At 46.9% G+C, this 26721-nt stretch overlaps 1 protein-coding gene across 4 annotated transcripts; it reads right to left on the minus strand.

Annotated features, from left to right (window-relative positions):
- Positions 1–1277: 1277 nt before the first annotated feature.
- Positions 1278–21117, minus strand: MEX3C (mex-3 RNA binding family member C). Of its 4 annotated transcripts, XR_012671042.1 has the most exons (4): positions 20166–21117; positions 4103–5811; positions 2393–2652; positions 1278–1759 (listed from the first exon to the last, which is right to left on the minus strand). XR_012671042.1 is itself a non-coding variant. In XM_075137903.1 (3 exons), exons 1-3 carry the CDS (start codon positions 21100–21102, stop codon positions 4264–4266), a joined length of 2151 nt encoding a protein of 716 aa, XP_074994004.1. In that variant the 5' UTR covers positions 21103–21117; the 3' UTR covers positions 1278–4263. The 4 variants fall into 4 exon arrangements, 2 of the variants coding, with proteins under 2 accessions (XP_074994004.1, XP_074994003.1); XR_012671041.1 differs by having other exon boundaries at positions 2393–5811; XM_075137903.1 differs by having other exon boundaries at positions 1278–4272; positions 4607–5811.
- Positions 21118–26721: the final 5604 nt, after the last annotated feature.

Here is a 26721-nt window from a genome sequence, read left to right on the forward strand (position 1 = left end):
CAGCCCGGCTGGCAGCGGGGCGAGACCGGCTTATGCCGATGCCCGGTGGCGAGTGCTTCCCTTTCCATGACCAAGAGTTAAAATTCCAGGCGGGTTACTCACCCATCACAAGTGCTCCTGAGCATGGAAAAATAAATTCACTACAACAAATTGAGAACTGGAGGTTTTTTAAGCCCGTGCCTGTCTTATGCAACTTATGCAAGTAACCGCAGTGCTACTTGCTCTGCTAAATAAAATGTGTTGGAGGGGTTGGGATTTAAGATGGTTGATGTACATGTAGAAATAACGAGGTTACATCTCCCCACTGCCCGAGGTTTTATGTCTGAAGCTTCTTGCTGCAACACTAAAACCGCCCCAAGACCCACGTGAAGTAAATTTAAATACTCTTTGATCTCTTCCCAAGACTCACTATTAAAAAGGAGGTTAAAAAGAAATATTCTCCTCTCCGTCCTCCTGAAGAAAGTGAATAGAAAGTTTAGATTTGAGGACACGAACTCCAGGGTGGTGGCTTTGAGGACCGCAGGCAGATGCACAGTGTGCATTAATTTTCTCCATAGTAGGTGGCAAGGGGCTGTGTTTGGGATTTGTACTGCAAACAGTGCTGATAACACAGGGATGTTTTGCTCCTGCTGAGCAGGGCTTACACACAGCCAAGGCCTTTTCTGCTCCTCACCCCACCCGCAAACAGGCTGGGGGGGCACCAGGAGTTGGGAGGGGACACGGCTGGGACAGCTGACCCCAACTGACCCAAGGGACATTCCATACCATATAGCATCATGCTCAGTATATAGAGCTGGGGGAAGAAGAAGGAAGGGGGGGACGTTCGGAGTGATGGCGTTTGTCTTCCCAAGTCACCGTTACGCGTGATGGAGCCCTGCTGTCCTGGCGATGGCTGAACACCCACCTGCCAACGGGAAGGGGTGAATGGATTCCTGGTTTTGCTTTGCTTGCATGCGCGGCTTTTGCTTTACCTGTTAAACTGTCTTTATCTCAGCCCACGAGTTTTCTCACTTTTACCCTTCTGATTCTCTCCCCCATCCCACCGGGGGATGTGAGCGAGCGGCTGGGTGGGGCTGAGCTGCTGGCCAGGGTTAGACCATGACACCCAGGCTCCACCACCCCCATATACCCCAGGGATGTTTGCACGGTTGATGACGGAGGGGTGAAACATCCCCCCCACGCAAAGTGGCCCTCGGGCATCTAAAATCCTTGGCCAAGCAGGAGAAATTCAAGTCAGTGCATTTGTGTGTACTGCCAGGAGGAGCAGTTATTTCCCCCCCGCCCCAAAGAATAATCACAAATAGATTCTGGCAAAGAAACCCTTAGCAGCACCCCATCGTATCTACCCCACCATGGAGGCCCAACAAGGGTCCCCTTCAATACCCACGTGGGGAGCAGAGCCTGACCCACCACCAGGAAGCTGCCTCCGGCAGCGTTATGAGCAGGATTCATAAATACACACCTTTGAAGCCAGATGGCCTTAAAATGCCTTTTCCTATTAACTGCTGCCACTCTCCTACATCCCAGGGAAGAGCCCGTCAGCGGTCCAGGTCCTCTGCTTTGCTGCAAACCTCCTTCCCGGAGCAGAACTGCTGCCTCTCGCAGGTCCCCGTTGGTGAGAAATGGGGAAGGATGCTTCAACAGGGAGCAAGAATAAGGGTTTATGAACATCGCTTCAGTATCCAAGCACACTGCAAGACCAGCCAGTGCCACACCCAGGCTAAGGGGACCGCAGGAGGGCTCCTTCCAACAGCAAAACCTGAGTCAAAAGAGGAGAAGAGAGAAAAGAAGGTGGCCCATGGCAAAGAGGGGACATGATGACTTTAGGGCACATTAAAGCGCTCTGCACCAGGCACAGGGTGCAAACCTCCATCAGACTGGGAGGAAACGCAACAGGAGACCCATGCAGCTCGGCATCAGGAGGTCCTTTTGCAGCACTCCATTGGAGCAGGTCCAGAGGAGGCCATGAAGATGATCTGAGGGATGGAACACCTCTGCTGTGAGGGAAGGCTGAGAGAGTTGGGGTTGTTCAGCCTGGAGAAGAGAAGGCTCCGGGGAGACCTTATTGCAGCCTTTCAGTGCTTAAAGGGGGCTTAGAAGAAAGATGGGGACAGGACAAGGGGGAATGGTTTTAAACTAAAAGAGGGGAGCTTCAGACTAGGTAGAAGGAAGAAACCTTTTACAACGAGGGTGAGGCACTGGCACAGGTTGCCCAGAGAGGTGGTAGATGCCCCATCCCTGGAAACGTTCAAGGTCAGGTTGGACGGGGCTCTGAGCAACCTGGTCTCGTTGAAATGTCCCTGCCCATGGCAGGGGGGTTGGACTAGATGGCCTTTGAAGGTCCCTTCCAACCCAAACCCTTCTGTGATTCCTGCTGCTGGTTGATGCTCACCCATAGAAGCGCATGCAGCTGATCTTGAACTCTGAAATGCAAGTTCTTGAGCATTGCAGCAAGCTGCAGCTGTGCCCTCTGGAAGACCACAAGTTGCTTGTTGAAGGAAACTTGTGAAGCCAGCAATTAATGGAAAACAAGATTCTTCGCACGTGAAGTCATCCAGCCACACCAAAGTCAGGGCCATGGTGTATTAAGCACTGGGAAACCCCCTTGGTGGGTGGGAAGCAGGGACGTCAGCCAGCCCCAGCCTCCGTGGGCTGCTCCGAGTGACAACCATGAAGACAGCAAAACATTCAAGTTAATGGAAACAAGTCTTTATTAAGTAACTTTTAATATCAGAAAAATAAAACTCTTATAATTCTCTTTACAGCAAATATATAATATCAGTGCTTTGGCCATCATAAGTTAAAGGCCCTTTATCATAAAATATATGGTTTTTAAACTTTACTCAAATTGAATTTATAATCCCTATGACCTCCCTACATATACATAACAAAAAGTGTAGTAAAATTAGCAAATACTAAACTATATTGATAGTTTATCATTCTTAGTTTGTGGTTTATAGAAATGGTACACGCACCTAATGTCTGTCGATTCCTTGGCTTATTAGTTGCGGTGTACGATGCAATAAAATACAAAATACATGCTTGGTGAACATTTGTTCGTATCTACAAGACTGCAGCTAGAGATTAGGTTTCAATACTGACATGTAACTATTCTACAAGCAATTATAGCATTAAAGTTATGCAGTACATAATATGCCGTCAAGGCAACTCTTATACTGAAAATCATAAAATAAAAACCGTTATTTGTAAACTTTTATACGAAATGTAACTCTTCAAGTGGAAATAAAAAATAAAATTTTCTGTATATTTACTAGTTCAATACACATAGAATTTTTTTGTTATACTGAGAAAAAAGCTTTGTCTTGTCTTGGGAAAATAATGCTTCAAAAAAAATAGAAAAATCCACCAGAACTCCACTTTGTGTCTTTTTTTTGTTTTTGTTGTTTTAATATATGCCAGCACAGATTTGGGAACGTACTGAGGATGAAAAAGCTAGAAACATCCACAGGTTGAAATGTAAGAAGCGCATTCAAAAGACATTTTTTTCCTTATGATTGGAAAGACAGTTTTGAAATGAAGTAAACTGATTGCAGGGCCACTGTCACAGCTGCTGTCATGAATAATACAAGGGCACGTACACAACTCCCCCTTTTTCCTTTTCCTTACTAAAAATAAAATATATATTTATATATGTGCAAGACAAATATGGATTGAACATAAAAATGCTTCACATTTTGAACTATATACTCTCTAAAAATGTAATTTAAGAACAGCTTGATCGGACTAATGAACGGAATGTCAGCATCCTCACTATTAGTCGAAGTATGTGCATCCCAAAGCCCTTACTGAAATGGGATGAAGCCAGCCAGACTCTTCCACATTACATTAAGAAAAGCAGTGGGTAGGAATTCACAAATCGAGACGTTCCTGATCCTCTGAACACACTGCCCTTATCACGTCGGACGAAATGGAGGTGTGTCGGGCAGCTTCCTCCCCCCCCGCCCCGTAATTTATTATCTGAACCTGCCAATAACGTCATCCATTTCAATAAATCAAACTATGCTTTTAAAAAAAAAGGTATTTGCAATGCTGAAGAATTAGGCATAAGTTGTCGCACAAAGCAAAAATAATTTCCCCAAACCTGTTTTTCAAAACTGGCAGTGTAAAGAAGGCAGCATTGGAAGAGTTGTTTGATATACTGATAATGCCACAAACCCTCCACGGCAGACGAGTACTTCTGCGTTTAGGCGATGAGGTTCATTGCTGCCAGCACACAGGAGTCAAACGCTTAACAGAGATCCTTTAGAAAGCCTGTAAAATTTGTTGGTTTTTTTTTTTTTTCAGTTGTGTAATTGATGAAAACTTCCCCTCACTGTGCCATAACATCACACCAGATGTATCTCTGGTAAACATGCCATCTGCTGACACCGAACCGGACAGAGACCACCTAGGTTTAGTGTTACCGTAGCAGCCTTTTGAGAAAGTAGAAATTTATTAACAACTTCAGCCTAATCCCAAGAAAGCCCAACAGTCAGAATTCATTAGGAAGTTTACTAGAGGGTACCATTACACCCATGCCTTTAAGAGTTTTAAAAAGTCCATATATAATAATATCTATATATATTTAAGAGTGAATTTGGATTGCCTGAGTAACAGCTGTCTGGCAAACGGGACACGATGGCGTTTCCTTTTCACAGATTTTGTTGGCACACTCCATGCAGAAGAGATTGTGGCCACAGGGGACCAGGGCCGCAATGACTTCGCTCTCGAAGCAGATCACGCAGTCGTGCTTCCGTCTCGACTCGGGGGGCGAGCTGGACGTGGAGCCGCCGTTGGAAGAGGAATAGCTGTTGGTACCATTGGAGAAAGCGGGGATGTATATGGGAAGGCCGGCTTGGTGGCCGGTGCTAGGTGGGTCGCTCCTCACTCTCCTAGCCAGCGGGTGATCCAGACTTTCCGGAAACGTGGGCGACAGGCGAGGCGTAGATGGCTGGCTCCCTCGGCGCTGAGGCTTGGCATTACTAGCAGGGTCGCTACCAAAGCCAGAGAGTGGGTTTACAGGTTCAAAAGGGGTCCAAATGGTTTGGGAAGGCGTTGGTAAGGAGTCATACATGGGAGAGTCGACCGCAAGGTCTTCTGTGCCCACCGAAGGCAGCGTTTCTCCAAACCAGAAGTTGCCTGTGCTGAATGGACTCGTTGGGCTGAAGTCAGCCAATCTATTGCTTCCAAAATAGGAATCTGTGGAGCCACTTCCCAAGGAGCTGGAGCTGTCATTTCTATAATTAGAAATCATTCTGGTGCGGCTAGGAGGGACAGGATTAGAAGCAAGCCACGCAGATCCAAGAGTGCCTCCTTCAAAGCTCACATCCGTACCGTTGTAATGGAAATCGTTCTCTTCGTTCAGCTCAATGTAGTTCCCGGTACGCATGGCTATATGCATCTCGATCTCCTCGCGCGCACGGTCGACGTTTTCGGGCATTCCCGTGACTTCGAAGACAGGCTCCTTGTCTCTGCTGGGAGTGACTATGTAGGTATGGGTCTGCTGCTGAATTCTTTTGATTGTAGCTCCTTTCGGTCCAACCACGAGCCCAACTACACGGTAAGGCACCCTGACTTGGACTGTCGTCTGACCCGGCAGGTTGGGGGTACATGGCAAGCCTCCCAGGGCAGGACCGTTCTTGTTGCGTGACGCTCTGATCATGGAGAAGTGTTCAGCAGCTGAGAGAATTTCCCTTTTGGCCATGGCTACATCCTCTTTTCGTCCAGTGACAACAAAGATGGGTTCTTCTCCACGAACGGGGGTCTTAATGTAAGTATTTGTCTTGGCCCTTAGTGCTTTTATTTTGCAACCTGTTTAAAGGAAACACATGCAAGTTTAGCAAGACATCTAAGTTTAGAAAGCCACAAGAAAGCCACGTATTTTAAGCTGTTTGAGAGTTTCAAGAAACCGTAGGGTGAAACCAGAAGCAGCTGCTTTTATCTCTGCAACCCACACTAGAGAAAGCGGTAACAACTTCTACCTATTATTTCCAAACAGACCTCTGACACAGCCACAAACTATTTTAGCAATGTTTCTTGGGCTGTTTTAGCCCATCATCTCCTCATTTGCTATTAGATGGTGAATAAACGTGGATGGCTTTTTCCGTATGACAGACACGTTCATGGTTATCCCAGAAATACTGCTGGGTTTATATTTTTTCTGTTGATTTGGTCTCCTTCAGTTCTTTCTAAGATCCTACAGAAGGAGCAAAGGCTCACACATACACGCACGTAACTCTGCTGATACACCAGCCTTTCACTGATAAGCATGGCCTAAAAGCAAATTAAACATTTACAAGTGAGAGAAGGGTCTGTATCACAACCTGTGTAGGATATAGATAAAATTATTGACTTACTAAGAACTCTGCATTTGCTTCCTGTTATCACTAAGTGTTATTTAAACCTTACTCTTCCCTGTGGGATGAAGGAGCCGCTCCTTGAACTGTCAAGTAGGAGTTTAAGCAGTTTGTTGCATGCAAATAAAGCTCCCTATATAATATTATGTGCCTACATGGAATTTCTCTCGTTAACTGGGTAAATACAGTCTGAAAGAGAAGCAAAAAGTTAATGGAATATTTGTCTTTGATTGTTGGGGACTGAATTATAAAGTTTGCTAGGACACAATGGCAGCAGGCTCTTTCCTAAGATGCTTGCAGCGTTTCGGCATGGTGCATACAGAGGCACCTTTTACCCCTCACAGGACCAGAAAAGCAGGCAGTGCAAAATTAGGAGACACAAGCAGGTCCACGACATGCAAGACAGTCTACTGGATTCAGTCTTAACTGAATTTAGCCTATATTAAAACAAATTCAAAAGCATGTCACACTGGATGTCATTTTATAGAGAACCTCATCTTGAAACAACTATAAGCAACATTTGCAGATCAAGTGTTTTAAGCATCATTTCACTTCCAGAGTGAAATTTGCTCCCATTTTCCTCATTTACTTTAAGTATCTCGTAACTGTCTGGGTACACAAAATAGTGTCTCGAAATAGCGTTTTGTCAGTCCCTTGCACCCAAGGTACCACTAGCGATAATTTTACAGTTAGAAAGCCAAAGATGCACTTTATTCAGGACTACCTACTAATAAAAAAAATAGCAAATATGCAGACGCTGGTTGGAATAGAGGGAAGGAAGAGCTACTTCTTGCAGGGCCCCTGCGCACAGCAAGGACAAAGGCTGAACACAACAGCCCTTTGTTTCCAGGACACAGCTGGAGAGGAAGTTCATTATCTTCAACAGCTCGTCGGGAGGGCTCTCGGAGGCCCTACCTCCACCAGAACGCGCACGGAGGAGCACGGGAGGGCTTCTGCAAGGGAAGGAGTGAGGCACAGGCAGATCTGTGCGAAGGAGGGGATGCAGACCCGAGAGCCAGACAAGACGTTCGGCATGAAGTGCAAGTATCTGCAGGAAAGAACAAACCCATCAGCCTCTATCTCCCACTATAGCCCGCCGAGAAGGGCACTAAGGCTCTACTAGATAAAAAGGGAAGACACAGGCATGAGATGTCTTACGGAAGTAGCAAAGCACGCATCCTTTGAAGCCATGCCATTTCCCTGCTCGTAACAAACAGCAGCACCTCACTTTGGCAATTTGCCTTTACTCCTTCCATCTCTTTGTTTGCATTTCTCCCTGTAAGTAAATCTGCTCCCCATTCCTTCACAGTTACTCAGAAAAGATGGTGGGCTTAAACCCACAAGGATCCCTAAAATGGTGGGTTTTGCACCTATCAAGCCCTCTTTACTGGAACACCTAAAATCGAAGTCAGTCTCCTGATGTGTATCAATTATTCTCCAATTTACACAGATTACTTTCATATACTCCATTCCACCCAAATATATATCCTTACTTCCTAAAAATTACAGAGGCAGCATTTAAAGAATACTAGGAGCATCTAGCACAAGACATACACTTATATAAATAGCTATATAATTCTTTATTATATACCACAGTTCAGAGCCTACTTAATTCTAGATTCCAAAGTGCCTTACCAATTCTTGTAGTTTACATTTTAGACAAGATTTTCCTGATGTTTTAGAAACTCAAACCAAAGTCTGCACCTTCAGCTCCATTCCTCATTTCAGCCGCAAACTCCCAGAGATTGCTTTGCCAGAGCCACATTTCCAAACCATTCCAGTGTGAAGAAAAGCCGCCTCGCCTTTCTTCCTCAGGATGCAGAACAGCACAGAGCAAGGTGGGCAGAGCTTTTCTTTTAAGCTATGAGTCACATACCTAGAAAGCAGAGGCCAAACGCTGCCTCAACTCCCCGCAGCGACAGAACAGGACTTTTAAACATCGGAAAGCTGGCTTCAGTGGAAAGCTGACTCCACAGACCGTCAAGGTCAACTCTCAAACTTTATCTGAAAAGTCAGAAAGAACTGAAGAAAGTCGCCACACACAAAACCCAACATTTCTGAATGAGTCAGTCAATACCCGCTGGGTTTTGTCTGCAAGGAGTGCTGGAAAACCCCACCACAGTCACGTCAAAACACAAGGTCAGTAGCCCTTTGCACCACTCCAGCAGGATGATCTTTCTATTTGCTTTTACTCAGCTGCTCTGGTTTCCCACCCTCCTCCATTAGTCACTACCGAGGTGATGATATGAAGCACGGCTGATCCCATCCCCTCTCCGACAATTCATGGCATCCAGAGGCGCTGCGGCCACGATGACACGAGGTCGGCCAGCTATGAAGTCATGTGGCCAAGGGATGAATCAAGAAGTTTCCCTATCTCCTGAGCATAGACACAGAAAGACAAAGGAAGAAAAAATACCACCCCGCACTTTTTGCAATAAATCATCAGATCATTGTGTCCAAGATTTTGAAGTACAGAGATAAAAGTCCCCTGAAGAGGAGACTTCTAGACTGGAAATTCAATTTAATCCAACTTTTGAAAGTAATTTTAGTTTTGGTATGATAATGGAAGTCTATTCAATTCAAGTTATCATACTTGGTTCAGCAGTACAAGCATTCCTAAGCAGCCATAAGTACATACTAACATAGTTAAAGCAAAACGCTTTAGTTTTGCTTTCGTTTAGGCAAAGATGTAGTACTTGCCTGCCCAGGCACCCGACGAGAAGCCGAGCCCATACCGAGCCCTGCAGGCAGTGTTCATCCTGTGCCGGCTGATTTGTATCATTCTTCTCAAGCCTCCTCCCCGTTTTTCCCTTAAGAGGATTATTTGACCGAACATTTTAAACACACTACGAACATTATACTCCCCAAGAAACTTAAGGGTAGTTCTGAAGGAATTGTTTACCTCATACACTACCAATTTTAAATGATCAAATACTTCCTTATTAGAAAAAGGTGACAGGAAGACAGATTTTTTTTTTTTTCCCCTCGAAGAGAGAGTTAAGCGTAGCAGCCACAGCACCCGCAGTCCTCACCCATCACACAGCAACAGCCAGCTCAGCCTTCACTCCGGCTTTCACCTTTCACATCACAAACAGGGCGAGATACATCAAACCCAGTCTCAGGCCATTTGCTCCACAAGGGAAACTCCCCAACGGAGCCGGCAGAGCCAAGCGACCGCAGCGGGAACCCTGCGTGTGTCTGCCTCGCACCACGCCAGCTGCCTGCTGCCGTGAGCCAAGAACCACCCAAAAAAGCATCCCACAGACTCCTCCTCTGCACAGCCATGGCGGTAGCCCAGGAGAAATGGAACCTTCCCCCTGTTTCTTTCTTCTGCTGAATTCACCTCAATGCCACACACTGGGAATGGGACAAGGACTGATTTACAGATGAGGATCCCTTTGTTGGGTGGTCTCTTCCAAACAGCTGCCCCAGGGGAAGGGAGTCCTTCACGCTTCCGAGTACCAACATTAGCAAAATGCAGCCTGTCAAAGCGGGGACACACACCTCATATCCACGTTCCTCCTGCAGCTCTCGCCAAACGCTGTGAAACTGGGATTCAGGCACGCACGGGAACCCAAACCTTCTCACCATCATGTCTCTTTAACCTTGCCTTCCCAATTACACAGGGCTTTGGGGAAAAAAAACCCTGAAAAAAAAAGTTTATCTAAATAGAAGCCTGAAAATCATGGTGGGTAAAAATTCAGTGAGCAGCCCCTGTGAACCACAATCAAATGACAATACCGGTTTGTTCTCCCTCCCTGCTCCTGATGGGTACCTAGTAGCTAAGGGGGTCAAAACTGAGAACCTCCTGCAGCTCCCTAGACACATAAATCCCATGGGAAGACACCAGTACTGCCTAGGCTGCAAGAGCAGCAAGCAGGGTGAAGTTGCATTAGCACCAGCTCATCTCTTACGCAGGAGGCAGGGCTGACGAGCAGCCCTGACCAAACCCGGCATCCTCCAACTCGGCCCCAGAGCAACCGCCGGCAAAGCGGAGATCTCGCAGATTGGCCTCCACAGCTTGTTAGCACTAAAGAGAAAGCCGTAGTTCACAGGAATATATTTTTCAGTAGCTTTGCCGTTATCTGATGAAAGGCAATACTGTATTACAGCCTCCACTCCGAATACGGTCTTTAGCAACCTGACCGCCGATTTTGTAACACGCTGACACCAAGTAAGGAGGTGGCGACAGAATAATTAGTGACATCAACCTGGAACCATGAGCTGCTAGTAGAGCCATGGCTAATTCCTTGCCTAGAAAGTAAGGGCAGGGTCTGGGAAGTCCCCGCAGACCCGCAGGGGGTGGCACAGCATCGCCGGGCATGCCAGGGAGAGAGGGGACTTGCACAGGGATTTGTTTTCTGGGAAGCTGCAACTGTTGTGTATAGACACAGCTTTAAAGGTAGAGTCTGTTAAGCTGGCACAGCCCTTTCTTCATCTCTAGGCTGCCACAAGCTTTTAATTGGAAAGTGAGCTCCTGCAGCTAAGGTAACGAAGGATTTGCAGAGACTGAAACACTGGAAGTACTGTAAGGCCAAGAGCTGCTGGGTCTGCAGAGCATAACACTGCCCACCTGATTAACAAACAAAGAAAAATTAATCTACTTCATTAAGAATAACTGCTCTACATATTTTTCAGAAGAGCTGTTCATTCCCGCTGGTGGTACAAGCTGCATTCTTTTGCTTAAACAGAGTACTTCCTCTCAGTTGTGACATGGCTAAAAATATCTATCCAGTTTGTGATTATACAGGAGAAAACCGATATATGCCCCATTTATTAAGCAGAGATGAAGCAGCATTGGGACAGAAAATTAATTGTTTAATGGTTAAACCTCCTTAAGCAGGCTGGCTACACAAGAAAATTAAGACCAGAACATTTTTGGCACTTCACTGGGTTATTAAAGTCACATGAAATACTACCTGTTGTCTGGTCAGTTGACAGACTGACTCTGGTTACTATCGCCTTTCACCTAAGATCAATTAATTTGCCTCACACCTTGTTTTAATTCATGGACTGGAAAATTTCAACTCCTGACAATTTTTTTTCAACTGGCTGTTGAATACAGTTAGTTGATTCAAGGAAGATGAAGAAAGTAATTTCTCTGCACTTGCAAAAGATGCTGATCTGCACAAAAACCTAGATCTACATACTGAAGCAGCCATTTGCCACCCCTCCGGCATTTTGATTTTAGGAATGAAGGCTGTAAAAATACTGCTTTTAGGTTTTATTTTAAAAAAATTTTAAGAAACAGTCTAAACTTGGATAATAATTATCAAACAGCATTTTTTGAAAGCAAATTTTCATTTACTGTTATTCAGCCTTCTCTACAGCCAGAGGTAAGCTGAGAGAGACCTCATCCCAGAGCACAGCACCCATCCTGAGACAGGACTAGACCAACCACCAACAGCTTTAACAGCTCCCCATTAGCATTCTATAGTACAGATAATGGTCTGATCACTATTTGGGTTAATTAGCCGGTAAGATTAGGGCTCCCGTGTGACAACCAGACATGATACATGCCAGAGAGCTAACAAATATGAATACACCAAGAGACGGGCGCAGCTTGCAGCTGGGATTTGCTCAGGCTCCCAGGGGAGGCCGCTGGCAGGTTTGGAAACAGGAGGTGGCAGTCCCCGAAGAAGAGGAGAGCAGGCTAACGGCTTAAATGGGGGCACAGATACAAGCGGATTTTAAAGAATCCCTGTTTTGTTTATCACCTAACAAATCAAAGCAATCTCCTCAAGAGAAAATGGCCTCAAGTTGCACCAAGGGAGGTTTAGATCGGACATTAGGAAAAGTTTCTTTACTGAAAGAGTGGTTAAACATTGGAACAGGCTGCCCAGGGAAGTGGTGGAGTCACCATCCCTGGAGGTATTTAAAAGACGTGTAGATGAGGCCCTTAGGGACATGGTGTAGTGGGCATGGTGGTGTTGGGTTGACGGTCGGACACGATGATCTTAGAGGTCTTTTCCAACCTTAATGATTCTATGATTCCTCCCTGGTGGTACCCAGGTGCGGTTCCTTGGAGATGGCCACATGAAACACACAAGTAGAGTTGTAAGATTAATGTCCCTGGGCAAAGGCTTTTCCCACAGGCTATATGTTCTCCTGCCCTTCATCAGGTTGTATTTTTAGATGAAGTCTTCTATTTATCACAGCAGGCATGCTTCATAATGAGAACCCACCAAGCAGAGCTTCTTCTCAAATTTATGATCCAAAACACGACACCGATACCATTACAACCCAAAACTTGGGAACAAAGTTCTGGCACTCTGCTCTGGAGTGTGGCTGTATTAATGGTTTCAGACAATGACTGTACCTCGGAAGTGCTGTACACTGGCAATAACCATCTCTCACTTCTAACTATAACGACACCACAATAAGCAATGCTACAAGTAGGTACATTAGTGACTAGCGCAGAGGAGAAAGAAAAACCCAACTGACAGCCACTCTGATAAAGTTATTCCAAGAGAAGGAAAGACGACATACAGGTCTTTCAAGAAAAATAAAAATTAGAGCATTTTATACCAAAGACATTTTTCCCTGCCTCCTGACCCCATCATTAACTCGCCACTGCAATCAAAGGCTTTTAGTTACACTGCAGTTACCAAATCCCTGTGCCTGCCTGTGGAACATTTCCATATGACTCACGCTATATATAGCGACCGAGACTGCTCCCATTATAATTCCATCACGGTTACCCATTTCTGAGGAGCAACTGACCACTTATTTCACTTTGTATTCTTTACATGTACGAATGCTAAGACGATACATGACTTTCCTACTTGTCATCATTCAGCTAGAACCGCAGAGGGTTTTTAGACAAGATACTCTCCAGACAAGCACTTCAAGCTTGAAGTGTATCAGATGCTGGAGCCACACGAGCTCGGGCTTGTCAAGATACCAGGAAAGAGGACAACCTGGAGATCTCAAGTACCTTAACCAAAAGCCAAGGAATCACGGTCAACCACTCGGCTGTGCCAGACCACAGGGAGCAGGAGTTTGGCCCTACTGCCACCAAGCTAATGGATGTTAGAAGTCTCTGGTGATGCTGAGAAAGCTTCCCAAGAGAAGGCTGTTCACAAGCTCTCGGGGACATTTCGCTCTTCTAGAAAACAAAAAAAAACCCTGGTTCAAGAACCGTGTACGAACACTTTATGAAAGATTTTTTAGGCGTGTATCAATTTATCAATCGATTTATACATCAGTCCAGTACAGAATGAAGTAGTCAGCCTGCACACTCTTTCTTTCTATATGTCAGGCTGGGACGATCTATCAAATCAGCAATCACACAGGCAGGGAAATACTCCAATTCCCAAGACAGATGGCTACTCAGTAAACAAGTTACATGCAGCAAAAGAGCCAGAGGGCAGCAACTTGTATTATTAATTACTTGCACTACTGCAGCACCAGAACTAAGGTAACAGCTGCTGAGCAAAATTAGAAAGATACAGTAGTAGAAAAGCAATAGTTATAAGAGAGGGAGTACGTCCAACAACTAAAATAGCTAGAGGAAAAGCTGTTTTCATTAAGAACATTGATCTAGTGAATGAAACAGATCGGTGTGAGCAACAGCATTGGGAAACCTGACCTGCACGAGGAGGATATTAAAAGGGACCACCATTGAACATGCCATGCAGCATGCTAAGATAACCAATAAAAGGAAGATTGCAAAAAATCATGCAAATCTTCACCTACACCAAATCCCTGATTCAAAAATGCTGCTAGACCTGTGTTTTTATACACAAAATGCCACAGTATATTGTCAAATGTAAAATGAACTAGAAGGTGAAAAGTAAGAGATACTGTGTCTTTGTTTAAAGGAGCAGCCCAGAACCTGGTGCGGACCGCAGAATTACTGAGTCACACCAGTGAAGGAAACTGAGATCTCAGACACTGGCAAGATCTCATGAACTTAAAGGAATACCTGAAAGAGAAAAAAAGGAAGACATTCTTAAAGAGCAACTGAAATTGGAAACAGATGCCTCATTTACAGCTTTCTGGCCTTTTCTTTTGATTAAATAAAAATGTTCTAATGCTCAGCAGCTTTTTTTTTTTTGTTACAGCAAGTTTGCAACCCTATCCCTGTTGAATTTTTTGCCTGCAATGGGGAATTAGCCCTGTGTGGTGGAGGTACTGCATCAAAAACAAATTTAAGATCTTTGAGATATGCAACACTTTGTTTAGAACAAAGTTTCTCTTCCAGAAATTCAGACCACAGTGTACTCCAAGAGAGGGTACTGGGGGCTAAGACAGGGAAACGCACAACATCTGCTGACTTTAGTAACAGCTTAAAATTCATCACCATTTTCTCATGCCACAGACAGGTTAATCCAGCGCAGTTCGGAAGCGCATTAATCACCATTTCTTTTGTATGTCTATGTTATAAACTTAAAAAAAAAAACATATTCTCTTAGAACACAGCAATTTTACAAGAAAAACAAAGGGACCAAAGGATTAGAAATCAGCATTTTATGTCACACATTATTTTAATTTCAGCTTCTTCCAAAAATCTTACTTATGCAGGTATTCACTTCTGGTATTCATATGTTAAAATCTACAGGATTTCTGACAGACTACACAAAGAGAAAAATCTCTCGAGTGTGCACTGTGTTTGGTGTGCTTCCCACCCAACACGCCAGACAAGAGCAGCATTTATGACTGAGGATTTACAATCCCAGCTGGAGAACCTGCACCCTTCTGACACACTTTGCGACTCGAGCTGGATCTTTGCATAGCACAAAAGACAAATAGCAGAACTGAAATGATGTTTGTCACACGGTACCACAGCAACAGGCCACTGAAACTTCAGCAGTGATTTCAGACTGTGCCAGGCCATGGTATGCTCACGTGTTTCAGTTCCTGGAGTTCCAGGCTCTACAAATTACGAGACTTCAGCTTCTCAGAAAAATAGCCTTTATATTGGATTTCAACACATAGCTCAAGTTTTCTTTCCTGCTTTAGAACAAGCATTTAATATAGCATTTAATAACCTGCTTATTATAGAAGACAAAAAAATTATCTGAAGTTTAACTGCCTTGTCAGCTTTCACTTAAAATAAATTAGCAGAACCTCTGGTCTTTGTTGTCTGTGGCAATCCACTGACACAGAGATATGTGATGACTTCAGTCATGCGAATTAAACTTACTCTTGAGAGTGGAAATCTTAAGCATCCAGTTTTAAAAAAAACAATATGCAATTCAGACCAGTTAGCTACGCTCATGCTGACTATTTCTTACAGGTCAACAATTAATAACCAGTCAAGGCTACATAAGTATTGTCAGTAATTCAGTAACATTATTATCACAACACATCAAGACATAAAACCAGTCCTTTCTGAAGGGACTATCATTATCCTACCATCGGACATCTATGTACTGTCCTCAGCTAACACAAGTTTTTGCTCCAGGATTGTTTTAGCACTGTTTCCTCTCTCCAAGAGTGATCACTCTTGTTTTTATTTGCCTGTTCAGCTGTGCTAGATAGTTATCAGCTACCAACTTATCAGAATTAATTTTTTGTTTCAAGTTACAGAACTATTTTAAGCAAAGTAATATTTTGCTCAAGAGCCCACATTCAAAAGCAAAGAGCAAAAAGCAATCCAAGATCATTAAATATGCACAAAAATGTTATTTTAGTTGCAAGGCCGTCTCATGCAAAGCAGATTTGTCATTATCGATTTAATCAGTGAAATGGGATGATATCATTCCTCCTCCTCTTACTCATCTGGGGTTTGGAGACTGCCCTGCCCGTTTCAAGTTCTGCAGCTATCATCTGAACTATTCTTACTGAAGAAAGAGACGCACCAGGCTTTAGAGTTAAGTAGCTCCAACTCGAGTGATGTCTTAGGGAGAAAAAAAACCACTATTGTCAGCTTTATCGAGGATATAAACACTCGGAAAAATCACGTTACTTGGATAGTCACAACACTGGAATGCATTAGCAAATTTATTCCAGCAATCATTATCTGAAGACGGTTAATACACTCAGAGATGCAGCATCTCTCTACAGGACAGACTTTTGTCCCTTCCAGCATCCTTCCAGTTTTCTGTTCATGTCTTCAGACACCACCCCCCTTTTTGCATTATTCAAAAGAGCTTTTAGTGTTTAAAGATGTCTTTTTTTAGTGTAAAGACAGTGGCAGGGGGCCACTGAAGACTCCAGTTAAACTTGTCAAATCCTTCTGAAGGCCCACCAGGCCATGGCAGGATTGCCACAGAAAATCACCATCACCAACTTTATATACGGGAAACAGTTTTCAAGTGATCCAGAGCAGACTTTCACAAGTCCTTCACATGATTTAAAGCAAAAGCTTCCAAGTTAGATCTCCAGAAGTTTTTTTTAAGTCTGGATACATGCTTATATAATTCTGGGTATACGCCCTATGCCAGCTTTTCTCAGGCAAACAAGGTCACCTCCTTGGCAATGCAGCTTTCTTGCTACCACTTCTCAAGAGCACCTTCTCCAACTTTATTTTTTTTTAAACCAATGCAACTTTGTGCACGCAGGAATTCTAGCTGCTGACAGCAAAGGAAGTCACTTTTCCGATCAGCATGATGACTGGCCAACTTACCGAAGGCTGGATTCAACAGCTAGTTCAAATTCATACAGGAAGCCTGTACAATGCCATGAATGGAATCTAGTTTTCCTGGCTCCCAGTCACATGCCCTAACAAGAATAAAAGGATACAAATATCTTTTCCTTTGTTGTTCACCTTTGAGATTCTTCCACTTCAAAGACTACAAAGAATTATATTACACTACCCCAACCAGTGTCTGTCAGCTTCATTTTTGGGGGGCAAGGGGAATAAAAAACGGTGGAGAACGTTTAAAAAAAAAAAACAACCAACAAAAAAGCACAAAAAAGGCCAGGTTTCAGAAACACTACAGGACTTTTTTTTTTTTAAAGAAGGAACACCTACTATTCATTAAAAGAAAATCTTACTTAAGCCTTTTCCAGTGATGTAAGTGCTTCCAGCAGCAACACATTAAACTACCGTCACAGTAACCCAGCAGCCTCCACCATAGCTTCACAAGAAAACCATCAACCACAAGTACATTTCAGGCACTCCACACCTTCTGTAGCTGCGACATCCCACATCTGTGCACAGCTACCAGCACAGATTCGGCAAGCACAGCTACCCACGTGGGTACCTGCAATACAGCGACCTAGAGCAGGGCTGTGGGAGCACCGCTGCACTGCCTGAAGTGCTATATTTATTTCTGAAACTTGCACATAATTGAAAAAATGTTAAATGCAAGTGCGGTAAGGTTTTTGCTTGTTTACAGCTCTCTTAGGAATCAGGGGCTCCTTCGGTCTGATAAACAGTGTCTGGAAATTCTCTTCCTCTGCGCAAAAAATTAAATTTGGATAAAGAATACCGTGGAATTCCGGTTATCATTACTCTTTCAGTTAGGGGGTTAGGACTTACAACAAACATGCTTTCAGACACAGCAGTAAGGCCTCCAGCAAAGCCTAGATCAAATTCAGCATTCCTGGTATTTCAGAGCTGATGTTTTCAGGCTGCAGACATTTCAAGTTCTTTTTATACCTCACGAAGACAGCAACAGAAAAAATACAAACTTAATCTTCGTGAAAATCCATCAGAAGTAACATTCCAACCGCATCGCCCTTACATAATTAGATATTGAAGTATTACAGCACAGAGGAGTCTGGCATAAAACTTAAGCTGAATTCGTTCAAGATAATGCAATCAGCTGGTTACGATGTGTGCTAGGAACAGAATATGCAGCATCTTCATTTTTAGAGAGAGCAGAACGATCGGCAAAGGATGCAGCTCCGGCCAGCCTTGCTCAAGGCAGACCAACTGCACTACAGCTGACAACACTTTGCTGGGCTGGAGCAGACACGTGCAAAGCAGGTGGATGAGAGAGCAAGAGCCTCTAGCCCATGCAATGAGCTGGCACAGCTCTGGGCCATAAAAGGAGATGCAAGGACTAGTATTTCTAAGAAATTTGACAAATATTTAGTGGAACTCATACAACTTACATAAGTCGGTTGTTCTATAAGCATAAGTCCCCCTTGAATGAGAATTTTGAAGGACCTCCTTACGCAAAGCTTTCATGCAAGTGTATTTGGTAACAATTTTTTTAGCTCTCCCTCCACTCCTTCCTCTTTTGTAGCCCTAATTCTTTTTATGATACAATCCCTCCCCACAGAGGCTAAATATTTTATCACAAGCCAAACAGTGTGACATCAGATAAGAAATAAAAGCAAAAGCAGCAAATGAACTCTTTAGGAACAATGATCCTGTTTTTATGCAAACTCCATTATCTTGCTTTTAAGCGACTCAAAGTACTGAAAAATATACTACAGAGAACAATCCTGATCTGGTGGAGAATAAACAAAGCAGCCGAATCAGTCCTCAAAGCCCAATAGTTTGTATTTCTCTTTTAGAGGACTGTAGCAATAACTGTTTTCCATTCTGTTCTCTATCTCCCCCACCACCTGCCATCTCCAATGACACATGAGCAAAGTCTTAAGACATTCAAACACTATTTCTTGGAAAAGATATTTTCTGCTTGAACAGAACAGACTTGTCTGCATCAGAGGAAGCTACCTGCCAATTTCTGCAGCACAGCCTTTAGTTCTCCTTTGACACACCCAGCAAAAAACCTACCCTTGACTGCTAAAAGCCTAAAATAAATGTAGCAAGAGAAAACAAGTCTGCCTAAGCATCGGTGCTCAGTGGGCATTTCTTTATTACCACATTGGTTTAGACAGATTTTACCATTTCTTCCACACTCAAAAAAAAAAAAAAGAAACAAAAGCCACATTGATGTAGAGAGACCAGACAAAATCAGAGATCAGCAAACGAGACACACCACCCCCAAACCAATAAAGAATAACACAGAAAGGGAAGAGGAAGAGAGCAGCAACTTCATTGTCTGCATTTCCACACCTACACTTGACACTGCTCAGCGCTTCTCTTGATATATAAAAAGAGCTTTTGAAATTAGGTTCACCGGCAGCGAGCTGGCGCAAAACGTCATCTTTCTAACTCCTTCAAGCACCGCTCCCACGAGACCACATGAAAGGCCACCAACGAACGTGACATCACCGATATGACCTTATCCTAACGGCGTAATAGACACCCATGGAGTGTAGCAATAGCGATCAACAGGAAGCCACAACGCGAGCAGAAAGACAAGGGCTTTCACACAGAAGAGGGCTGCACGTGGCTCCTTTCTCCATCTCGCTGCCTCCCGAGGTCCCACTTTGTCTCGGCGAGTATGGTGGAAAGCTGTAGGAACAGCATCAGCCCACACCCTCCTCTGCAAGGCAAGCAAGTTAAAGTCCTTCACCCAAAAGTCTTTGTAAAACACGGTCTGAAGTTCCTACGGTGAAACGCAGCTTCTTACTGAAGACCACAGGCCGAGTGCCACTGAAGACCAAAGCCTGTGCCAACACCTACCTGTACGCGGCCAGACTACATACGGTGTTTTACAGCCCAATTTAACACTAACCGAAGGCCTGAGCTAACCCAGTGCTGGCTCTCGCCTCTCAAGCAGGGTCAGCCTGGTGCCACGGCCCGAGCCGGCACTCTGTCCCCCGTGGGGACGCCGGCGTTTGGGAGAGGAGAGGCAGGCCCCATGGGGCACGAAGCTACTGCCGAGGCGAGGGTCTCCTCCAGCCGGCATCGAACGGGCACGCCCCGGGGGTGCGCGGGGAGAGGCCTGCCACGAACCCCAGGGGAAGGGCAGCGGGCCCAGGCCAGGCCGCGGCGCACCTCCGCCCGCCCCCCGTCCGGGGACTGGGGGTGTCCCCCCGCCCCGGTCCCCCACTCACCCTGGCGACCCACGATCTCGGCCACATGCTCGGAGCTGGGCACGGGCACGCACTCGGTGGTGTTGACGCTCTTTCGGCGGAGCAGCGCCGCCTGCTCGCCGTTGAGGCCCGCCGCCCCCCCGCCACCGCCGCCCAGGCCGCCGCCGTAGGCGTGGGACAGCATCGCCGCCATCATGCCCTGAGGATCGTCCGCCCCGCAGAGCGGCCCCGCCGCCGCCTCCTGCGCATCGAAGGAGGGCGAGAGCAGGACGGAGCCCAGCGCCGGCAGCAGCGGGAGCGGCTGGGAGGGCGAGGAGGACGAGGAGAGCAGCAGCAGCGCGGCCGGGTCCTCCTCCTCCTCCTCCTCGTCCTCCCCCGCCAGCAGCTCCTCCTCCTCCAGCTCCAGGTCTCCCTCGTCCCCCGCCGCCGCCGCCGTCTCCTCCTCCTCCTCCGCCCCGCCAGGCCCCGGCTCTCCGGGGGGGTCGGGCGGCGGCGCCAAGCCCGCCCGCCGCCGCCGGGCTTGCCGCCGGGCCGCCCCCGCCCCTCCGCCGCCGGCGGCGGTCTGGCCGCGGTCGCGGAGGCCGAGGCCGGCGAGGCGCTGCTGGAGCAGCAGCAGCGGCGGGTGGGGAGGGGGGAGGCGCGGCGGCTCGGCGGGCTCGGCGGCGGGGGAGGCCGCGGCGGCGCTGCCGCTCGGCATGGTGGGGGAGGCGCTGCGGGCCGGGCCGGGCCGAGCCGGGCCGGGCCTAGCGGCGCGGGGCCGCCATGCCGCGGCGGGCACCGAGCGTGGCGGGCGCGGCCTGGGCGCTGGGGCCGCGCTCCTCAGCGCGCCTTTTGTCCCATGGCGCTCCCCTCGGCGGCGGCCGCGGGCGGCGGCGGCAGCGGCGGCGGCGGAGGGAGAGGGGGGGCGAGGAGGGGGAGGAGGCGGTGCGGCCCCGCCCCGCGCTCGCCGCCGCGCCATTGGGCGATGGAGCCGGTTCCTGGGCGGGGCCGGGGGTGGGCGGGAGCGAGGCGGGGGAGGGCGGGCGACCGCCGGCAGCCGTTACCCTGTGCTCCGGCCCCTCGGAGAGCTCTGGGGCTCACAGGGGATCTGCGAGGAGAGCCAGCCTGCTCGGCCGGGGTTTAAATTCACCCACGCTGGTGAAACGGTGTGAGCCCAAAAAAAGGTAAAAAAAAAAAAAAATCAGAAGCCTTTGATGGATGCCCTCCTTCCCCTCACGTTTCACCTTACCCGCTGAGGTGAAGGAACTCGTGCGAGTTAGAGCTGTGCAGTTTTTCATATCAGCCCCTTATCGTTCAAGTCACAGGTGAAAATTTTCAGGCAAAACATACAGAAACTTGTTTGAAAATGAAAAGTCAGAAATGAGAAAGGACTTCTTGACTCTGAAGTGAAATGATGAGCCGGCAGTGGAGACCACGAGGTCCTGTTCCACGTGCCGGGGTGGGAAGAGCCCGGGGAGGAACACAAAGCAGAGGGTGACGTTGTTCTCCACAGAAACAGACTAGAAAATGGTCTTCAACAGCGGCCTTCAGGGTCGGTGTGAGTGGAGCAGGGTTGTTCTTGGTATAGTCAAGGGAAGCCACTGCAAATGGTTGAAATACAAACGTTGGAGCCAGAATTGGGGTTGCGTAGCTGCTCCCTGAAGGTGTTACCCTGAGAAAAGGTTCTGGGGAAAAGTCCAAGTCTAGGTTAGAGATGCCAGTGTCGTTCCCAGTGCTGGCAAAGGGAGATGTCGGGGTAGGAGCGTGGGCTGGCAGAGATGAAAAGTTCTGTATTCACCATGTAGCTGTGAGCTGGCAGACAACCATGAGATGCGAGAGGGACAGCAGACCTTTAGCCGGGCTAGGAAGGCAGAGGTCTGCAGTAGAAGGATCAGTCTGTGCACTGTTAGTAAGGAAAGGGGAGATTTCCAAGAGAGGAGCATGATTTACTGTGCCGCAGGTGGATCCAGGAGAAGGAGGATGGGTCTGGCAAGCGTGGCAAAGCCCGTAGGGTGCCAGGGTGGAAGACTCTTGAAAAGAAATGAGGTCTGAACCAGAGGAAAAGCTCTCCAGACAGCAGCAGTTGGACTCAGCGCATGTTGTTCTCAGCAGCCAGATGTCCACGTCATTGCAATCACTGGGGGTGTTAATTGGCACACGGGTGGATGCTGCTCGCAATGAGGCCAAAGTTCAAATCGCCTTGCTGTGACTGCTCCATCAGTGGGAACCGACACTTGTCCTCAGAGGTCCTCCTTCCAGGTCAGAGCTGCGTAGAGCTCCTGGACCTTCGTGGAGATGCTCTCTAGGTCACTGTGCTGGGGGCACAGCACCCGCAGTGGGCTCCAGACGAGTGGGGGCCTTCGTTTCCCCTTTTCAACTAGTAAATAGATAAATGAACACAATAGCCCCTATATCTACTTGTGGAAAATACTCATAAAAATGAGGATTAGATAATTGCCTGCTGGAGCCCATAGTCAAGACAAAAAGTGTTCTCAGAAATACTTTTTGAGCAATGGGGGCTGAAAACATCATTCCTAACTCGGGTCAGAGGTAACAGCCAAAAACCCTGGATGCAGAGAGAGAGGCTGTTACTCCCGCTGCTCACATATGCCCCATTAGCCTACACAAATACTCAGTAAAGACTTTCCCGACAACTCTGTTAGACTTCAGGTTGTATTTCAAAAGTGTCACTAAAAACCAAAGCTCTTAATTATTCTGAAAACCTCCAATAACCTTTTTCCTTTGTCTAGCTTTGTTTCCAAGTGCAAATTACTGGAGTTATACATGCAACTTTGTGAAACCGCCTGTAATGGACTGATGTAATTGGCTTGAAACAATCCATACGTTAAAATTGTTAATTATGATAAGAAAGGGTTCTTGTGCTATGAGGGAGGTGAAAGTAGGGTTGAGGAAGAGAGAGCATAGAGAGATTGCTGCAGGGATGAATCGTCCCCAGGCTGTTGATAAGGCTCACACAGGCTTTTATGTTCTTGCTGGTTTTTTTTCCTTTCTTGATAAAATCAGATGCAGAGAAAGGCTCTGTTGGACCTTTATACTGTGTGGAACATGTTGTGCAATGCCACCACTTACGCTTCTCTTAATAAATCCCACTCAAAATCAAATGCTTCCCTCTTCTATTTCATTGTAGGTTAAATGTGGTGTTCTGTAGCATTCATTTTTAAATCTAAAGTCAGGCTCTGTGGGAACTCTCCCACTTGTACTTAGGCACAAGTATTTACAGGCGTAGGGTTGTGGGGTTTGGGGGTGCACCCAGCCTTGGGTGACCTGCTGTCCCCGGGTGACCTCATGGCTGGAGCCTGGAACTCCTCTTCTGTGCCGCGTAAAATCATCCATTCCTGGCATTGTCTGCTCTAGGTGACTTCAGATTTAATAAAAAAAAATAAATTATTTGTGAAGTAGAGAGGTAATGTGAAAGGAAGGGAATGGTGAAATAAATGTGTTTTTCCGATGTTTCTCTGCGTGGGAAGGGCAGGGGTTTCAGGTATACGTGAGCGGAAGAACTCGGCAGTTCAGCTTGCCTTGAGCTGCAGATCTCAGAGCATCAAAGGGATGCCTCTTCCTCCAGCCCCGTGCATTAACATGCTGATAGTAAGGACACCTGCAGGGACCTTTTCTAGGGGGGTTGTGGGGTTTCCACGTTGTATTTTCAAACACTCCCTGCAGGTGCTTGGGAGGTGTCCAACAGTGCGGGGGGACAAGCAGGGCAAGCCAGGGCAATTTCCTTACGAGGTTGGAAGGAAGAGAAACCAGAGGCTCCCTCTACGTGGTGGGTTTTTTCCATGATATGCCCAACAGTGCTGATTTCTGCGTTGTCCAGACACGTTGCAGTGCATGGCAGCTCCCTTTGGCTTGTTCCCTCAGGTTTTCTTCCCGTGGGAAGGGGAGCGCTGCGGGGAGTGGGCAGGGAAAAAGAGGTAGTTGATGCATTCGTAGGTCTTGCTCTGAAATAACATCACGAGGCAGCCGGGGTGTTTGCCCAAGCCGAGGAGCTGGAGAGTGTTTCTGGGTGCCCTGGTTTGGTGGTAGCCAGAGGAACCTGTTCAGCTGCTCCCCCTGCTCCCTCCTCTCCCCATCCTCCTTCTGATCCATCGGCGTGTCCCCTCCATGGCAGGAAACTCTTGTTTTGTGTTGGAAAAAGTGGAACTGGACCATACCTGTACATTTTATATAGTATTTCTTTGTGACTTTAAAGACTTGTTCTTAAGTGGAGTAAATGGCAGTCACGTTGTCTTCTGCAGACAAGCTCTGTTATTTGGTTATAGCTTTTGAAGCCCTCTAAAGCTGATAAATAAATGAAAATTTGTTTTGGCAGTATTTGCAAAAACATTGAGAAGAGGATTAAATATGAGATTAAAGGGGAGCAGTAGAGTCTTCAGCTTTTGATGACCTGAAATGAAGAATAATACATCTCTGTAAGATATTTATACACGAATTACTAGGTTACAGCCCTGGTAACTGGGTGAAGTTCTGTGATTAGAGTCGATGGCCTGAAAGCTCCTTTGTTCCAATGAACTCTGTCAAATTTTCCATGATTTCATCCAGTTCTGCCCATCGCTGTTGTTTGGGAAACAAGTGAGAAGCACACGAAGAATAAGCGAAGACTATTGTTAGGCTGAGCGTTGGTTGTGCAGCAGTGGATGTTCTCCAGATGATTTCCTTGTTCTCCTTCCCTCCCCTGCGCTCTGCCCATCATGTATTTTGACCAAATCTTTGCACTAGTGTTGCCTAGAGCTTTTTGGACTGGCTGAAGGCTTTGGGGTGGCCGTATTTCCAGTTCTCTGGAAATGTCTCTGGATATCGTGGTAACTTGTAGACAGTATTTTTCTTGTGTTGCTTCCAGATTGCATAGCAGATGTTAGAGCTGGGCCATCAGGGTGTTTCACAATGGTTTGCTTTCCGTTTACTAAATAGTAATTTTCTTTCTGTCCATCCTAACTCACCAGGTAGAAGTGGAATCTCTCACTGCAACATTTCCTTCACCTCCACTATTAAGACCCCCCAATTTTTCAAGCATCAAACTAATTCCCCTCCAGAAGCTTTTACTTAAAAAAATCTCTTGGATCTAAATACAGGGGTGCCAGCCCCTAAGTCAGGATGTTGCCTTCCCAAAGATGAAGGTTAACCTCGGTGACATCTGCCCAGATGTTATTTATCTCCTTACTGAGGTATGTTACTTGCTCTGCTAACAATTTTGCTGTTTTCAGCATTAACCTTGTACCTGCCTCCCTGAAGCCAGTGCTCAGGGTGTCCGAGGGCTCCTAGCCATGAGAAGTGACTGCTGGGGGAGAAGAGGTTTCTTCTCCAATTTCTCTGGAGCATCAAAATCCATCCAATCTCTGTGTAGCTGAACTTTGCTTTTCAACTGGACTTATTAACTTTCTTGCCTCCTGCCCCGACGTGCCATCTCTGGCTGCTCTTCACAAGCTGTTCCCTGCTCCCTTCTCCCAAATTCTCGATGTTTTTTTCAGATTTCTCCATTTTCTCCCCTTCATTCCTCTAGTCCGGTGGTTGTTTTCTCGGTAGCACCGCAGCATGCACGTAGGGCAGACGGCAGCAGGAGGACGCGTGGGTTAGAAAGCCCCGGTCCCACCAGCTGCCAAGGGCAAGATCTCACTAGCAGGAGGAGGAGATGGCCAGAGGCTACAAACATTTCTGCGGCGTAGGAAAGGAAGGGAAAGCTAACAGCTCGGGGCTGCCAGGTGTGCTTTGAGCAGCCCAACACTGATCGCATCCTCATCAAAGGCTTGGAAGAACTACAAAGCCGGTGTCAACTCGTTGTGTTCCTGCCATCATTGCGTGGAGATCCAGGATGAAAATGCAATTCCTTCTTGGTGTGACTGTCGCAGCCAGCAGCCGTAGCCCCGCGGGGGGCTGCTGGTGGGTTATGCCATAGGAGCACCCCCTGCACACGCAGAGGAGTGGTGGCAGGCGGGGGAGCCCAAATGATGCTCTCCAGAGCATTTTTTGGACTGGGGAGGGGGCACTGCCTAGCGGTATGGGACACATGGGGGAAGAGCATTTTAGGATGGCACAAGACTTATTATGGGATGGTTAGAGGAGGAAACAAAGGCAGGGATCAAGGTGTTTTGGGGAGGAGGAAGGGTGGGAAAATAGGATGAAAAGGGCTGGCTGTGTGTAAGCAGATTGCTGGTTGGCACCCTTGGCTGTGCCCTGCGTATGAGCAGTGCAGTCTGTCCTATGCCCTCATTAAAATCCATTTCTAATTATTTCCTGGGTGAGGCACTCTCTGTGAGTACAGGGGTCTGAGTGCCAGGACTGCAGTGGGACCACAGGTCAGGGGCATGAGCATAGGTATGCCGGCAGCATGGGTTCGCTAGCAAACACCAAGGCAGCCTCGCTGGTGAAGATATACCTGTATTATATATATATATATATTTCCCACTAATGAGCCTTTACGCTGCTCAGCCAGAGAGGGGGACAGGATGAAGCCGTTGGTGCTGTTTTGTGTTTGTGTGAATGTTTCTGTCCATGTGGATACGCAGGACGGCGGTGGAGCTCGGGGGGGGGCAATGGGAGCCCGCTGGGGCGAGAGGCGACGCCCCCAGCATGCGATGCT

Source organism: Calonectris borealis, chromosome Z (assembly GCF_964195595.1).
Source record: "Calonectris borealis chromosome Z, bCalBor7.hap1.2, whole genome shotgun sequence".
NCBI classification, from domain to species: domain Eukaryota; kingdom Metazoa; phylum Chordata; class Aves; order Procellariiformes; family Procellariidae; genus Calonectris; species Calonectris borealis.